Source organism: Oncorhynchus kisutch, linkage group LG4 (assembly GCF_002021735.2).
Source record: "Oncorhynchus kisutch isolate 150728-3 linkage group LG4, Okis_V2, whole genome shotgun sequence".
Lineage (NCBI taxonomy): Eukaryota > Metazoa > Chordata > Actinopteri > Salmoniformes > Salmonidae > Oncorhynchus > Oncorhynchus kisutch.
This window is the reverse complement of record NC_034177.2, coordinates 23,371,204-23,389,313: the sequence shown is the minus strand read 5'-3', so window position 1 is coordinate 23,389,313 and position 18,110 is coordinate 23,371,204. Positions and strand designations below refer to the sequence as shown.

General features: G+C 41.7%; 1 protein-coding gene across 3 annotated transcripts; it reads left to right on the top strand.

The window, feature by feature from the left end:
* The first annotated feature begins 1,612 nt into the window (after positions 1 to 1,612).
* On the top strand, positions 1,613 to 5,644 carry LOC109889251 (gastrula zinc finger protein XlCGF57.1). 3 transcript variants are annotated; one of them, XR_004209678.1, is made up of 4 exons: positions 1,613 to 1,905; positions 2,086 to 2,744; positions 2,947 to 3,042; positions 3,569 to 5,644. XR_004209678.1 is itself a non-coding variant. In XM_020480553.2 (4 exons), exons 3-4 carry the CDS (start codon positions 2,967 to 2,969, stop codon positions 5,341 to 5,343), a joined length of 1,851 nt encoding a protein of 616 aa, XP_020336142.1. In that variant the 5' UTR covers positions 1,622 to 1,905; positions 2,486 to 2,740; positions 2,947 to 2,966; the 3' UTR covers positions 5,344 to 5,644. The 3 variants fall into 3 exon arrangements, 2 of the variants coding, with proteins under 2 accessions (XP_020336142.1, XP_020336141.1); XM_020480553.2 differs by having other exon boundaries at positions 1,622 to 1,905; positions 2,486 to 2,740; XM_020480552.2 differs by having other exon boundaries at positions 1,622 to 1,905; positions 2,486 to 2,744.
* The last annotated feature ends 12,466 nt before the right edge of the window (positions 5,645 to 18,110 follow it).

The following is an 18,110-nucleotide window of genomic DNA, read 5'->3' as shown; positions in this document are numbered from 1 at the left end:
ATACACACACTACCGGTCAAACGTTTATGGAGACCTACTCATTCAAGGGTTTTGCTTTATTTTTACTATTTTCTACATTGTAGAATAATAGTGAAGACATCAAAACTATGAAATCATGTAGAAACCAACAAATCAAAATATATTTTATATTTGAGATTCTTTAAATAGCCACCCTTTGCCTTGAAGACAGCTTAGCACACTCTTGGGATTCTCTCAGCCAGCTTCACCTGGAATGCTTTTCCAACAGTCTTGATGGAGTTCCCACATATGCAGAGCACTTGTTGGCTGCTTTTCCTTCACTCTGCGGTCCGACTCATCCCAAACCATCACCATTTGGTTGAGGTCGGGGGATTATGGAGGCCAGGTCATCTGATGCAGCACTCCATCACTCTCCTTCTTGGTAAATTAACCCTTACACAGCCTGGAGGTGTGTTGAGTCATTGTCCTGTTGAAAAACAAATGATTAGCCCAGTAAGCCCAAGCCAGATGGGATGGTGTATCGCTGCAGAATGCTGTGGTAGCCATGCTGGTTAAGTGTGCCTTGACAGTGTCACCAGCAAAGCACCCCCACACCATAACCCCTCCTCCTCCATGCTTTACGGTGGGAAATACACATGCAGAGATAATCCGTTCACCCTCACCACGTCTCACAAAGACACGGCGATTGGAACCAAAAATCTCCAATTTGGAGTCCAGACCAAAGGATCAATTTCCACCAGTCTAATGTCCATTGCTTGTGTTTCTTGGCCCAAGCACGTCTCTTCTTCTTATTGGTGTCCTTTAATAGTGGTTTCTTTGCAGCAATTCAACCATGAACGCCTGATTCACACAGTCTCCTTTGAACAGTTGATGTTGAGATGTGTCTGTTACTTGAAATCTGTGAAGCATTTATTTGGGCTGCAATTCTGAGGCTGATAACTCTAATAAACTTATCCTCTGCAGCAGAGGTAACTCTGGGTCTTCCATTCCTATGGCGCTCCTCATGAGAGCCAGTTTCATCATAGCGCTTGATGGGTTTTGCAACTGCACTTGAGGAAACTTTCAAAGTTCTTGAAATGTTCTGAATTGACTGACCTTCATGTCTTAAACTATTATGGACTGTTGTTTCTCTTTGCTTATTTGAGCTGTTCTTGCCAAAATATGGACTTGGTCTTTAACCAAACAGAACCTATCTTCTGTATACCCCCCTACCTTGTCACAATACAACTGATTGGCTCAAATGTGTTAAGAAGGAAAGAAATTCCACAAATTAACTTTTAAGAAGGCACACCTGTTAATTTAAATGCCTTCCAGGTGACTGCCTCATGAAGCTGGTTGAGAGAATGCCAAGAGTGTACAAATCTGTCATCAAGGCAAAGGGTGGCTACTTTAAAGAATATAAAATATATTTAGATTTGTTTTACACTTTTTGGTTACTACATTATTCCATGTGTGTTATTTCATAGTTTTGATGTCTTCACTACTTTTTTTACAATGTAGAAAATCGTCCAAATAAACAAAAACCCTTGAATGAGTAGGTGTTCTAAAACTTTTTGTAAAACTAGTGCATATTTAAATATGAACAAATCTGAATAATTGTTCGTGCTCATGCACTTTTCTAATTTGGAACGTTTCTAAAAATCCGTGACCCGGAAGGGATCTGACAAGACGCCAATTGGCTTCACGCGGATGACAGTGTCAGCAAGTTAGCAAAAATATGCTACCTAAAATAAATGTAGCTGCGACTTGTAGTTTTTATTCTAACGTTACCTGAATTAGTCGAAGGTCAAGATGGCTACAATTTACAATATGTTCCAGTCAGAAACAACATCGATTATGGCCTTCGTCGTCGAGACGGCAATGACAGAAATATACAAATTTTTGCCAAACTCTGACGCTAACAACGACGTTAATCCGGGGAGAGAGGTGAGTATTCTAAAATATTTCTGGCATTGAGCAGTATGATGACGGGCGCCTAGTGACTACAACCAGCTACGTTAGCTAACGAGCAAAAGTTATCAGAATAAATTTGTTTAACTACCTAGATCGTTAACTACCGTCTGTAACCTAAATTAACCTGAACGTGGCCCCGATTCTGATTTTCAGGTTATAGGAAGCTAGGTTGAAGATACCGTATCCCTGAAAACCGGATGTTTTTGGTTTTCAACCATCGCGCTGAGGGTGCCGACTGCCTGGCGAACGTTAATTTTTAATTTTGTTTTATTTAACCTTCATTTAATTAGGCAAGTCAATTAAGAACAAATGCGTATTTGCAATGACAGACTACACTGGCCAAACCCGGACGACGCTGGGCCAATTGTGCGCCGCCCTATTGGACTCCCAACCACGGCCGGTTGTGAAACAGCCTGGTACAACGTTACTTAACTAGTACTACTAGCTAGCCCTCAGCTAGGTTGCTAGCCAACGTTACTGGTTCCACATCCTCTGCTTAAGCTGGCTGTATACAGTAACTAACTAGTTCACTTGTTTCTATTGCTCTACACAGCTCTGCACCATTATGAATTTGTTGATGGGGGAGGGTATTCGTAAAGTCTGCCAACTATTCCTTGTGGCCTCCTCACGTTTGCAAAATGAAAACGAGAAACTGAAGACCAAGGTGGAGCAGATGGATGAATATATGAAGGAAATTACTGAGAAGGCTGAACATTATAGAACGTCTCTGGCTAAAGTGGAGGCTGAACCGAAAGTACAGACGCCAACCCATGTTCTGCACAACGGAATGATCTTTGCAATAAAACCAGTAGGTGAGTGTTGTAGGCCTCCAGTCATTAGGTTCCTGCCTATAATAAGGTAGCTAAGTAGGTCTGTTGTAGATGTACTGATTGTTTTGTTCCCCATCTTTGATAGTTTTGTTTGTATTAACTTCCCACACATCATTTTGTTGAAAGGAAAAAGTGAGAGAGAGAGTTTTGAACATGTTTCAATGTAACTTTTCTTGTTCTTTAGATCTTCCATTGTTGCCTGGAATGACAGCGGCTTCAGCATTTCCAGGGAATGTCAGTCAAGCAAACACAGTCACTAACGCAACATCCGTCTGTGCAGGTAATATCCTCAGTGGTGTTATATTTGAATAATCGTTGCCAAACCAGGTGTGCGTTCAGTTCAATGTTTGCTGTGATAGTTTGTACTGAACTAAATGTTTCCCTCAAACAGTCCACACCATTGGCTTACTAAACATAGTTTTTTCAGAATAGCACCGTTACCTTTGAATCTCATGTTATAAAGTTGTGTTCTGCTGAACGTGGTCCAGGGTCATATTCAGTAAGAACCAAACAAAAGAAAATGGGGAGTAACTACCTGAACGCCAATAAGAAACGCCTGTTTGTTTTCTGTTGCATAACATTTTTCTGTGGTGTGCACTAATGAATATGACCCAGTTGTTCGAAAACAATACACAGACTGTTAAAAAGCATGTTTATTTTAAGGAAAAATATTGATATAGACATATATTGGTTGATTTTTGTCTAACTAAATACATTTAGTATAACCTAATCATTTTGTTAAATTCTCTTAATTAACTTAGGCTATAGTTTAACTATGTGTATGCTCACATTCCTTTTATGTTTAGGTCCTACCAAAGTTTGCAGTAAACCTACAGAGACGACTTCATTGGAGTATGACTCATCTCTGGGAGACACACATGGACTGAATACAGAGCCCTCACCAAGAGATACTGAATCCAACATTGAGCATATGAGAGCTGCTCTTCCAGAGGGCACTGACAATGGTAGAGACAGCCATGAAAGACATAAAAACACTAATATTACTAATGTGACAGGATCCACAGAAAACAAACGCTTCAAGTGTGATGTTTGTGAGAAGACATTCAGCAAGAAAGAGTTGCTGAGAGTTCACAAGCTAATCCACACAAAACCTTTCAAGTGTGACATTTGTGAGAAGACCTTCAGCAGGAAAGGGTTACTGGAAGGTCATAAGCTAATTCACACAAGACCCTTCACCTGTGATGTTTGTGACAAGACCTTCAGCCTGAACCGCATGCTGTTACGTCACAAGCTAATTCACACAGGAGAGAGGCCATTTGCTTGTGGTCAATGTGGCAAAACATTCAGAATGTCCAAGCAGCTTGAACGTCACATGTTGCATCACAAAGAAAACAATTTCAGTTGCAAAGTCTGTGGAAATACATTCTCTACCAAGACAGATCTGACACTACATCGGCTAGTTCATGCAGTGGAGAGACCGTTCAAGTGCCTGACTTGTGGAAAGGGTTTCACAAAAAGGACCATACTTATGGGGCACGAGAGAATCCACACCGGTGAAAAACCATACAGCTGTGCTGAATGTGGGAAGAGTTACAGACAGTCTTATGACCTAAGAATTCATATGCGAAGACATACAGGTGCAGACATACGTCCACACTTATGCTCAGAGTGTGGTAAAAGCTTTAGGACAAAATCCGTCCTTGAAAAGCACAAGCGAATTCATACAGGGGAGAAGCCATTTAAATGTGAGACCTGTGGAGCTGCTTTTGGCCATAAAGGAAACCTTGTGCGACACCAAGTACTTCATACGGGGGAGAGACCATATAAATGTAAAGTGTGTGGGAAAAGCTACCCTCAGTCCACCGACTTAAAAGCTCACATGCACCGTCATGGGGCAACCAAACCTTTTATGTGTGACCTATGTGGAAAGACTTTTATTTACAATTACCAAATGAGACAACATAATCTACAATGGCACATGGCTGAAGGAGATAAGGTTCCTGGGAGAGAAGGAACATCAACAAAGCCATTCAGTTGCAAAATATGTTTGAACGGCTTCAGCTCCATGCTAACTCTGAAAAAGCATAAAGAAATTCACACAGGACAAAAGCAATATTCTTGTTCCATTTGCGGAAAGACCATTGCATATAAAAATGCTTTTGACTATCACATGAGAGTTCACAGTGGAGTGAAGCCCCATGAATGTAAATACTGTGGAAGGACATTTATTCTGAAGCAAGCTCTTCAAGGACATGAGCGGACCCATACAGGTGAAAAACCCTTCAAATGCAGTTATTGTGACAAGACTTTTGCAGTCAACACCAATCTGAAAAGGCATGAGCGAATCCACACAGGAGAGAAGCCATTCAAATGTGATGTTTGCGGGAGAGGTTTCAGTCAAGCCAACAATGTTAAAGCCCACATGCAAGTCCACACTGGAGTTAGGCCTTACTATTGCAAGAGATGTGGAAAAGGCTTTTCTGACATAAGACACTACAAAAACCATAGCTGTGATGGTGTGGCTGTTACACGCACACACTGTGATGGTGATAATTATCGTAAATCTTCTGACAGCACTTTCAGAAGTAGAAAAGGAGTTAGACAGGAGTGCTTGCCATAATGCTGCTGTTTTGTAGACTCAGTGATATTATCTACAGACTGTAGACTACAGTGGTGCAACTTCCTGCTTACAGATGTCATGAACAATGGGGATTTATTCAGTAGTGTGAAATGTTCTCGGGTGAGTGTCTGGAAAGCCTTGTATGAAATGAGAGCGTGCTTTAGGAAATTAGATATGTGCTTGCTGTAGTTCTTGGAGATCTTGCTATAAATCAAAGGGTTAATGTTCATGAGCCCAAATTCTCATTTGTTCATATTGTGTAAATCAATAAACACATAATTCATGTGAAGTTATAAACTGAGTGGGTCGAGCCCTGAATGCTGATTGGCTGATAGCTGTTGTATACCACGCGTATGACAAAACATTTATTTATACTGCTTTAATTCCATTGGTAACCAGTTTATAATAGCAATAAGGTACCTTGGGAGTTTGTGGTATAAGGCTAATATACCACAGCTAAGGACTGTGTCCAGTCACTCCATGATGCGTCGTGCCTAAGAACACCCCTTAGCGGTGGTATATTGGCCATATACCACACCCCCTCGTGACTTATTGCTTAACTATAGACCCCTAAATCAAATCAAACTTTATTTGTCACATGCACCGAATACAAGTGTAGACTTTACTGTGAAATGCTTACTTACAAGCCCTTAACCAACAGCGCAGTTCAAGAAGATTTAAGAAAATATTTACCAAGTAGACTAAAATAAAAAAGTAACACAATAAGAATAATGATGCTATATACAGGGGGCACTGGTACTGAGTCAGTGTGCGGGGTACAGGTTAGTTGCGGTCATTTGTACATGTAGGTGGGGGGATGAAGTGACTGCATAGATAATATACAGTGAGTAGCAGCAGTATACAAGAAGGGGGGGGGTTGATGTAAATTGTCCGGTGGCGATTTTATAAATTTTTCAGCAGTCTTATGGCTTGGGGGTAGAAGCTGTTGAGCCTTTTGGTCCTAGATTTGGTGTTCCGGTACCTCTTGCCATGCAGTAGTAGAGAAAAGTCTAACTTAGGTGACTGGAGTCTCAGACAATTTTATAGGCTTTCCTCTGACACCGCCTATTGTATAGGTTCTGGATGGCAGGAAGCTTGGTCCTAGTGACATACTGGGCCGTTCGCACTACCCTCTGTAGCGCCTTATGGTCAGATGCCGAGCATTTGCCATACCAGGAGGTGATGCAACCGGCCAGGAAGCTCTCATTGGTGCAGCTGTAGAACCTTTTGATGATCTGGGGACATGTAGGTATTACAGACTCGGTCAGGGAGAGGTTGAAAATGTCAGTGAAGACACTTGACAGTTGGCATTTTAACTCGTCTGGTAGTCTCGCGTCACTGGGCAGCTCACGTCTGGTTTTCCCTTTGTAATCCGTAATAGTTTTCAAGCCCTGCCACATCCGATGAGCATCAGCCGGTGTAGTAGAATTCAAACTGAATCCTGCTTTGCTTGTTTGATGGTTCGTTTGAGGACATAGCAGGATTTCTTATAAGCATCCCGATTAGTCTCCCACTCCTTGAAAGCGGCAGCTTTAGCCTTTAGCTCGATGCGGATGTTGCCTGTAATCCATGGCTTCTGGTTGGGATATGTACGTACAATCACTGTGGGGACGACGTCGTCGATGCACTTATTGATGAAGCCGATGACAGGTGGTGTACTCCTCAATGCCATTGGATGAATCCAGGAACATGCTTCAGTCTGTGCTAGCAAAACAGTCCTGTAGCATCTGCATCATCTGACCACATCCGTATTGAGTGAGTCGCTGGTACTTCCTGCTTTAGTGTTGCTTGTAAGCAGGAATCAGGATGATATAATTATGGTCAGATTTGCCAAATGGAGGGCAGGGGAGTGCTTTGTATGCATCTGTCTGTGGAGTAAAGGTGATTTTTTTTTTCTTCTCAGGTTGCACATGTGACATGCTGGTACAATTCGGTAAAACTGATTTAAGTTTGCCTGCATTAAAGTTCCCGGGCCACTAGGAGCGCCGCTTCTGGGGGAGTATTTTCTTCTTGGTTTATGACCTTATGGAGTTGGTTGAGAAGCGGTCTTAGTGCCAGCTTCGTTCTGTGGAGGTAAATAGACGGCTACGAATAATTTAGATGAGAACTCTAGATGGTCTGGTCTACAGCTTATCATAAGGTACTCTACCTCAGGCGAGCAATACCTCGAGACTTCTTTAATATTAGACATCGCGCACCAGCTGTTACTTACAAATAGACACACACCCCCTCCCCTCGTCTTAACAGAGGTAGTGTCTCTGTTCTGCCGGTGCGAGAAAAATCCTGTTTGCTCTATATTGTCCTTATCGTCGTTCAGCACGTCTCGGTGAAACATAAGATGTTAGTTTTTCATGTCCCGTTGGTAGGATTATCTTAATCGTAGGTCATCAATTTTATTTTCCAATGATTGCACATTAGCAAGGAGAAGGAACTGATGGCAGTGGGAGTTTACTTGCTCGCCTCCAGATTCTCAGAAGGCTGCCCGATCCTAGGTGAGTTATGCAGGTGACTGCAAAGGTAATGCCTGATTGGGCAAAAGTTGAATGAATTCTTGTTTTTAAAACAATTCTTATTTAAATTGACCGTATCTTTTTTTTGTGCTTGATTAAATTAAATTGGGCAGGCAGGTTATTGCCAATCTGGGAATGCTGGCTAAAGTTTTATAAAAAAATAAATAATAATAATCGTTCCTTTTCTGCTCAAACCTTGCATCAGTTCTACTTGCATTTCTAAATATTTACAATACCGAATATATTTAATTGTACTAGCACCACCTTATTGGCTTAGATGGTTACAATGTAGAAGAAATTATAATTTAACATTGTTCAAAGCACCACCCAGCAACGAATATGGGGGGGTAAAAAGCCCCATCAACAAAAAGTAGATACAATGCCACTTACCTGCCTATATGACATCTGTAGTGAAAGTGGACAATGGTGCAGCAATAGGACTTGACCATAAACTAGACTTATTGACTTAGCTGCAGTTACATTAGTTACCTAGTAGCATGATATACACTGCTCAAAAAAATAAAGGGAACACTAAAATAAAACATCCTAGATCTGAATGAATGAAATATTCTTATTAAATACTTTTCTTTACATAGTTGAATGTGCTGACTACAAAAGCACACACACATTATCAATGGAAATCAAATTTATCAACCCATGGAGTATCAACCCATGGAAAACCACACTACAGGCTGATCCAACTTTGATGTAATGTCCTTAAAGCAAGTCAAAATGAGGCTCAGTAGTGTGTGTGTCCTCCTGTATGACCTCCCTACAATGCCTGGGCATGCTCCTGATGAGGTGGCGGATGGTCTCGTGAGGGATCGTGTCCCAGATGTGCTCAATTGGATTCAGGTCTGGGGAACGGGCGGGCCAGTCCATAGCATCAATGCCTTCCTTTTGCAGGAACTGCTGACACATTCCAGCCACATGAGGTCTAGTATTGTCTTGCATTAGGAGGAACCCAGGGCCAACCGCACCAGCATATGGTCTCAAGGGGTCTGACGATCTCATCTCGGTACCTAATGGCAGTCAGGCTACCTCTGGCGAGCACATGGAGGGCTGTGCGGCCCCCCCAATGAAATGCCACCCCACACCATGACTGACCCACTGCCAAACCGGTCATGCTGGAGGAGGTTGCAGGCAGCAGAACGTTCTCCACGGCATCTCCAGACTCTGTCATGTCTGTCACGTCCTCAGTGTGAACCTGCTTTCATCTGTGAAGAGCACAGGGCGCCAGTGGCGAATTTGCCAATCTTGGTGTTCTCTGGTAAATGCCAAACGTCCTGCACGGTGTTGGGCTGTAAGCACAACCCCCACCTGTGGACGTCGGGCCCTCATACCACCCTCATGGAATCTGTTTGAGCAGACACATGCACATTTGTGGCCTGCTGGAGGTCATTTTGCAGGGCTCTGGCAGTGCTTCTCCTGCTCCTCCTTGCACAAAGGCGGAGGTAGCGGTCCTGCTGCTGGGTTGTTGCCCTCCTACGGCCTCCTCCACGTCTCCTGATGTACTGGCCTGTCTCCTGGTAGCGCCTCCATGCTCTGGACACTACGCTGACAGACACAGCAAACCTTCTTGCCACAGCTCGCATTGATGTACCATCCTGGATGAGCTGCACTACCTGAGCCACTTGTGTGGGTTGTAGACTCCGTCTCATGCTACCACTAGAGTGAAAGCACCGCCAGCATTCAAAAGTGACCAAAACATCAGCCAGGAAGCATAGGAACTGAAAAGTGGTCTGTGGTCACCACCTGCAGAACCACTCCTTTATTGGGGGTGTCTTGCTAATTGCCTATAATTTCCACCTGTTGTCTATTCCATTTGCACAACAGCATGTGAAATTTATTGTCAGTTAGTGTTGCTTCCTAAGTGGACAGTTTGATTTCACAGAAGTGTGATTGACTTGGAGTTACATTGTGTTGTTTAAGTGTTCCCTTTATTTTTTTGAGCAGTGTATATACTGAACAAAAATATTGACGCAACATTTTCATAGATTTTACTGAGTTACAGTTCATTTAAGGAAATCGGTCAATTTAAATATATTAAGTAGGCAATAATCTATGGATTTTACATGACAGGACAGGGGTGCAGCCATGGCTGGGCCTTGGAGAGCTTGCGCTCACCCACTGGGGAGTTTTTCCCCACAAAAGGGCTTTATTACAGACACAAATAATCCTCAGTTTCATCACCTGTCCGGTGGCTGGTCATAGAAGATCCTGCAGGTGAAAAGGCAGATGTGGAGGTCCTGTGCTGTCGTGGTTACTCGTGGTCTGCGGTTGTGAGGCCTGTTGGACTTGTTGCCAAATTCTCTAAAACGACATTGGAAGCCGGCTTATGGTAGAGAAATTAACATTAAATTCTCTGGCAACCGCTCTGGTGGATGTTACTGCAGTCAGCATTCCAATTGCACGCTCCCTCAACTTGAGACGTCTATGTCATTGTGTTGTGAAAAAACAGCTCATTTTGCAATGGCTTTTTATTGTCCCCAGCACAAGGTGCACTTGTGCAAAGATCACGCTGTTTAATCAGCTTCTTGATATGCCACACCTGTCAGGTGGATGGATTGTTTTTGCAAAGGAGAAATGCTCACTAACAGGGATGTAAACAAATTTGTGCACAACATTTTTGAGAAATTCTATTCTGTGATTATGAAACATTTCTGGGATCTTCTATTTTCGCTCATGAAACACAGGACCAACACTTTAAATGTTTATATTTTTTGTTTAGTGTATTTTCTAAATACAAGAGGCAGTGGAAATGTGATTTTGGATGCTTCTGTGCTTTTTGCTGATAATGGCCATCTTTAGTGATGGAGTGTCACCACTAGGTGGAGAAGCAGCCCACTGAATAACTTGCATTTAAAAAATAAATCAATCACGGCTGGTTGTGATACAGCCTGTAGTCACGCCTCTAGCACTGAGATGCAGTGCCTTAGAACACTGCACCACTCGGGAGCCCAAAAGGCCTAGATGGCAATGGTACATAGCATTTATTTTGTACAAAACATTATTCTTTTAGTGTCAATACAATTTAATCAGTATTTTCAGTTTTATCTACCGTTTTGTGCCATATGTCCTCCTGATTAAGGTGAGTGTAATGTCTCCCAGATTTGGGGTCAATTTAATTAGACATTTGAATTCAGCCATGAAGTGGAGAATATACTTTAAAATCTTCAAGTAATGGAATTTAATTGGAATTAGGCTGTTTTTTGACTTTTGGAATTGCAATTGTAAAAACATTTTATCTTCTCCCAGGTAATGGAATTAATGCGCATTGTATTAAACATTTACTGTAGGATTTGTTTTCAATCATTTCAACTTGTATCATTGCATTTCCAGTATAGCTAGGCTATTTGAACAGTGATGTGATTAGCCTGAAGGAATTTAATTTGAAATTGATTTGTTGTGATAATATTGAATTAATTTATTAGAAATGACCCCAACACAGATTAATTAAGTATTAATTGAGTATTGTGATGGCCTTATCCTCAGTCTGCTGGGTCCAGTTTTTATCTATCAGGATTTCACCTATTGGATAGAATTAAATGCATACAATTAGAATGAACAGGACAGGAGTCCCAAGTTAATGATGGCCCTGGTGGTCATGTTCATTCTTTGGGATCAAGCTAAGGAGGGTTTACACATCCTTGGAGGAAAGGTAAGAGACCAGCACACTAGGATTATCTCATGACTTCACTTGTTTGCTTACTTTGGCAGTCTTCAACTGAAATTTTAATTTGGGATTTTAGGACCCTTTAGGTGTGTATATACATTTTTATAATACGTTTTGATAAGATATTGAATTTGACATTTAATACTATAGCCCATAGAAACGCATTGAATAGCACGTTCATAAATGGCAAAGACAGTAAAATACAAGGAATATATATTTGAAGTGTCTGTCCTATATCTAGAAGATATATGAAAGCTCATGAAATATACAGTTGAAGTTGGAAGTTTACATGCATTTAAACTCAGTTTTAGACAATTCCTGACATTTAATCCTAGTAAAAATTTCCTGTCTTAGGTCAGTTAGGATCACCACTTTATTTTAAGAATGAAATGTCAGAATAATAGTTGAGTGATTTATTTGAGCTTTTATTTCTTTCATCACATTCCCAGTGGGTCAGAAGTTTACATACACTCAATTAGTATTTGGGAGCATTGCCTTTAAATTATTTAAATTGGGTCAAATGTTTCGGGTAGCCTTCCACAAGCTTCCCAAAATACGTTGGGTGAATGTTGGCCCATTCCTTCTGACACAGCTGGTGTAACTGAGTCATGTTTGTAGGACTTGCTCGCACACGCTTTTTCAGTTCTGCCCACAAATGTTCTATAGGGTTGAGGGTCAGGGCTTTGTGATGGCCACTCCAATACCTTGACTTTGCTGTCCTTAAGCCATTTTTGCCACAACTTTGGAAGTATGCTTGGGGTCATTGTCCATTTGGAAGACCCATTTGTGACCAAGCTTGAACTTCCTGACTGGAGGTCTTGAGATGTTGCTTCAATATATCCACATCAAATGTATTTATATAGCTCTTCGTACATCAGCTGATATATCAAAGTGCTGTACAGAAACCCAGCCTAAAACCCCAAACAGCAAGCAATGCAGGTGTAGAAGCACGGTGGTTAGGAAAAACTCCCTAGAAATGCTAAAACCTAGGAAGAAACCTAGAGAGGAACCAGGCTACGAGTGGTGGCCAGTCCTCTTCTGGCTGTGCCGGGTGGAGATTATAACAAAACATGGCCAAGATGTTCATAATTGACCAGCATGGTCAAATAATAATAATCACAGTAGTTGTCGAGGGTGCAGCAAGTCAGCACCTCAGGTGCTGAACAGTTGAAACTGGAGCAGCAGCACGGCCAGGTGGACTGGGGACAGCAAGGAGTCCTCATGCCAGGTTGTCCTGAGGCATGGTCCTAGGGCTCAGGTCCTCCGAGAGCGAGAAAGAGAATTAGAGAGAGCATACTTAAATTCACACAGTACACTGGATAAGACATGTCTTCAGTAAAGACATGGGTAGGCAGACCATTCCATAAAATGAAGCTCTATAGGAGAAAGCCCTCCTATCCAAATGATAGTCCCACTAAGCCCAAACTAGATGGGATGGCTTATTGCTGCAGAATGCTGTGGTTGCCATGCTGGTTAAGTGTGAATTCTAGCAAAGCACCCCCACACCATAACACCACCTTCTCATTGCTTTTTACGTTGGGAAATACACATGCGGAGATCATCCATTCACCCACACCGCGTCTCACAAAGGCATGGCGGTTGGAACCAAGAAACACAAGCAATAGACATTAGACCAGTGGAAATCTGTTATTTTGTTCTGATGAGTCCACATTTGAGATTTGTGAGATACAGAGTAGGTGAACGGATGATCTCCACATGTGTGGTTCCCACCGTGAAGCATGGAGGAGGATGGGTGATGGTGCGGGGGGTGCTTTGCTGGTGACACTGTCTTGTGATTTATTCAAGGCACACTTAAAGAGCATGGCTAGCACAGCATTCTGCAGCGATATGCCCATCTCACGTGGTTTGCGCTTAGTGGGACTATCATTTGTTTTTTAACAGGCCAATGACACAAAACACACCTCAGGGCTGTGTAAGGGCTATTTGACGAAGAAGGAGAGTGGTAGAGTGCTGCATCAGATGACCTGGCCTCCACAATCACCTTTACAACCCAACTGAGATGGTTTGGGACGATTTGGACCGCAGAGTGAAGGAAAAGCAGTCAACAAGTGCTCAGCCTATGTGGGAACTCCTTCAAGATTGTTGGAATAACATTCCTCATGAAGCTAGTTGAGAGAATGCCAAGAGTGTGCAAAGCTGTCATCAAGGCAAAGAGTGGCTACTTTGAAAAATCTAAAATATATTTTGTTTTGTTTAACACTTATTTGGTTACTACACGATTCCATATGTGTTATTTCTTAGTTTTGATGTCTTCACTATTATTCTACAATGTAGGAAATAGTCAAAATAAAGAAAAACCCTTGAATGATTAGGTGTTTCTAAACTTTTGAATGGTACTGTATATCTTTTATGGGGGAACAAATTGAACCCCTTGTTTTTGTTAGCACCGAACTACCAGCATACTTCATTTTGTTTGTATGGGTTACCTTCAGAAGAGTCCCTGTATAACACTTGTGGAGAGCAAAATGGAGAACACCATCATCAGTCTCCGCTTTCCACAGAGTGATCATATTCCTCCACAGATGCAGAAGGCTGACATTGATGGATGCAGTAGATTTTGATGCAGCCCATCCCAAAAAAATGTATTTTGCTTAAATTGACAGATTTTGATGGTGATTTTTTGACTCTGTTGCTTTATACTGAATAAGATTTTACTGGGTTACTGTTCGTATAAGGATATCAGTCCAATTGAAATAAATTCCTTAGGCCCTAATTTACAGATTTCACATGACTAGGAATACAGATATGCATCAGTTGGTCACAGCTTTAAAAAAAAGGTAGGGGCGTGGATCAGAAAACCAGTCCGTATCTGGTGTGACCACCATTTGCCTCATGCAGAGTGACATCTTCACATAGTTGATCAGGCTATTGATTGTGGCCTGTGGAATGTTGTTCCACTCCTCTTCAATAGCTGTGCAAAGTTTCTGGATATTGGTGGGAACTGGAACACTGTCGTACACGTCGATCCAGAGCATCCCAAACATGCTCAATGGGTGACATGTCTGAGTATGCAGGCCATGGAAGAACTGAGACATTTTCAGCTTCCAGGAATTCCAGGAGTTATGCACAGATCCTTGCGACATACATTATCATGCTGAAACATGATATTATGGCGGCGGATGAATGGCACGGCAGTGGGCCTGAGAATGTCGTCACAGTATCTGAAATTACATTTGCCATCGATAAAATGCAATTGTGTTCATTGTCCGCGCCTGCCCATCCCAAAACCCACCGCCACCTTGGGGTATTTTCTTCACAACGTTGACATCAGCAAACCGCTCACCCACAAATGCCATACAAGCTATCTGCCTGGTACAGTTGAAACCGGTATTCATCTGTAAAGGGCGCACTTCTCCAGCGTGCCAGTGGCCATAGAAGGTAAGCATTTTCCCACTAAAGTCGGTTACGACGCCGAACTGCAGTCAGATCAAGTCCCTGGTGAGGTCAACGAGCACTTAGATGAGCTTCCCTGAGACATTTCTGACAGTTTGTACAAAACTTATTCAGTTGTGAAAACCCACAGTTTCATCAGCTGTCCGGGTGGCTGGTCTCAGACCATCCCGCCAGTGAAAAAGCCAGATGTGGAGATTCTGGGCTGGCATGGTAACACGTGGTCTGCGGGTGTGAGGACATACTGCCAAATTCTCTATAACAACATTGGAGGTGGCTTATGGTAGAGAAATTAATATTAAATGATCTGGAAACCGCTCTGGTGGACCTAGGTTTCTTCCTAGGTTTTGGCCTTTCTAGGGAGTTTTTCCTAGCCACCGTGCTTCTACACCTGCATTGCTTATTGTTTGGGGTTTTAGGCTGCGTTTCTGTACAGCACTTTGAGATATCAGCTGATGTACGAAGGGCTATATAAATACATTTGATTTGATTTTGATTTTAATCGTTTTTCCTGTCCATGCCAGCTATATTTGTATGTGCTGCATACAGACATTTAGTTCTTTATTTGACCTTTGAACATGTTTTAAAACCCAAATGTAATGCAGATGTCACTTAAATATGAATCATTGTTAATATTTATCTAATCATTTTTGATATCATGAATGAATACAGGTTATTGACACTTTTCTACTATTATGTCGTGGACTTTTATTTTGAAAATGTCTACCCGGAAGTGATTGGTTTAGCTGACAATACACAAACTGAAAGGAGCCAAGAAGACAGCGACGAAAATTGATACAAAGGTTTCAGATGCTTAAATGAGAAGAGGTACCTAGCTAGGCTTTGCATGTCATTGTCACCTCTACCAACTGCTAGCTACTACTTACAGTTTAAACTTTAAAGTCGAGAAATATGTTTTTATGGCTTAACTTTGGCATGTGTGAAATGGCAAATCAATCACAGAATGCCATTGTCTACAGTACACATTACCAACACTGTACACAGTGAACAATTTCCTCTGGCATTTGGCCTGGCGACACTGATACCTGAGTATCAGTCCATGGATGCCAAGAAGACAACAGTTGTGGAGACTGCCTGCTCTCACTCAGGTGATTCATTTAAAGGCCCAGTACAGTCAAAAACGTGATATACTTGTGTTTTATATATATTTCCACACTATGAGGTTGAAAAATTATGATATATGAAAAATTATGATTTTATGATTATGATGGCCTTTTAATGTAAGAGCTGTTTGAAAATAAATATCTGCCTGTTTGGTGGGATGGAGTTTTGGTCTGCCTGGTGACATTTGCTTGAAAATAATTAAAAGTAAACAAATACCCTACCACCTAACACTACACACACACACACACACACAAAAAACATACAATTCTAAAAATAAATGTAATTAAAATAACACCACCCTACTACACTATTTAAATAGATTTAGTCCTACTTCATGCCAACAACCTGAAAGGATGGGACATCCCCACTTAACACACCCTGTAACTCTTCTGATGTCAAGTCTCGCACACCCAAATACTTCTCTGCAGCTGCCACCACAACCTTTCTGATCCCCATCCTCATGGGCACCCCTACAATTAACACATACCACTACTATCCCCAATGCTACACATTCCTTTATCTCATGGCCTTCTGCACACGTCTCACACCTAGGAACCTCCCTCCTACACACTGCTGCCACATGCCCATAAGCTTGACACCTGTAACAACGTAATGTATTCGGCACAAAAGCTCGTACAGGATAACTTATATATCCTAACATCACTTTGTCAGGCAAAGACCTAACATCAAAACTCAAAAGAACAGACAATTACTTTTCTGTTTCACCACTCTCGCCACCTTGTCTGCATTTGCACCAAACGAAGAGCATCACAAACACCGGGAATCTTCCCCTTCAGTTGGTGAACTTTAACATTTACTGCTACCCCAGTAATCACTCCTTTCAATGGCGCCCATTTCTTGAGAGCGAAACAATTCACATTTCTTGCACCCATTTGTTTAATGCCGAGTGCCTTCTTCCTCTGACCAGCAGAAACACAAACAATTATCACAAGACTACTTCTGGTTACCCTCACCGATTCCACAGTACCCAACTCTGTTTTCACCCACCCTGAAACCACAAATGGATCAGCCAAAAGGCAAGGGTCCACTTTTTCCACAGACTCATCTTTATTCTGACACTCGATGCAATCCTCGCGCTCCGAGAACTTAGCCCTCTTTCACTTCCATTTCTCCTCCTGTCTTCAGCTCACTCTGCTTACACTTTCTACTTTCTTTAACAAACCATCTCCCTTTTTCCCTCCATTTTTAACAGACTCAAGCTCACCATCTTCCTCCCTCTCTCTCGTAGACCTCCTCTGCCTCTCTTTTTCCCTCTATTCCTCTTCTGTATTCCAAATATATGTCTCCTTATGATGATCCTGCACTTCTCCTGACACATCTTGTTTTTCCTTCCCACTCACACCACTCGCAGACAGTCCCAGCAAAATTCATGCCTGAGAAATTGCTCTTTGATAAGCTCTTTTTAAAAAATTTTTTTTTTACCATTTTAATTGAAAACAATCACAGTAAGGTACTTAAAGATGCACTATGCAGAAATCACTCTGTCATTTCCTGGTTGCAAAAATTTGAATAGTTCGCCTAATTTCAGTTTATGTAAAGAAAATAAGCAAATATAATGTAGAGAATCATTGTACCATCTAAACCGCAGTGAAATATATTTTCCATAAATAAAAATATTGTACAAAACTGAAAGTAAAAGACGTAAAAACAAAACTTAAGAACAGGAAGCATCAAAATAGCACACACAGAACAGATCTACCACTTCTTAGACTTGATTTCAATGATAATTTATTGGGATCGTCCAAAAAGTTACATATTGCAGCTTTAATTGTTACCCAGAAAAAATTACTGCATTGGACCTTTAAGTCCTGGACATTGACCTGGTGTGTATTCATTACGCTGATTCTGTTACAAAACATTCAACGGTAGACAGTTTCCATTGATGTAATCAATACACCCCTGGTCTGTGTTCAATAGGCACAAAATGGGGGAAAGTGTTTTGAAACCTGGGTTGCATTTAGTATGAAAACAAACGGTGTGCAACATTGAATTCAATAGAAACGGTACTGTACTGAACGACCAGT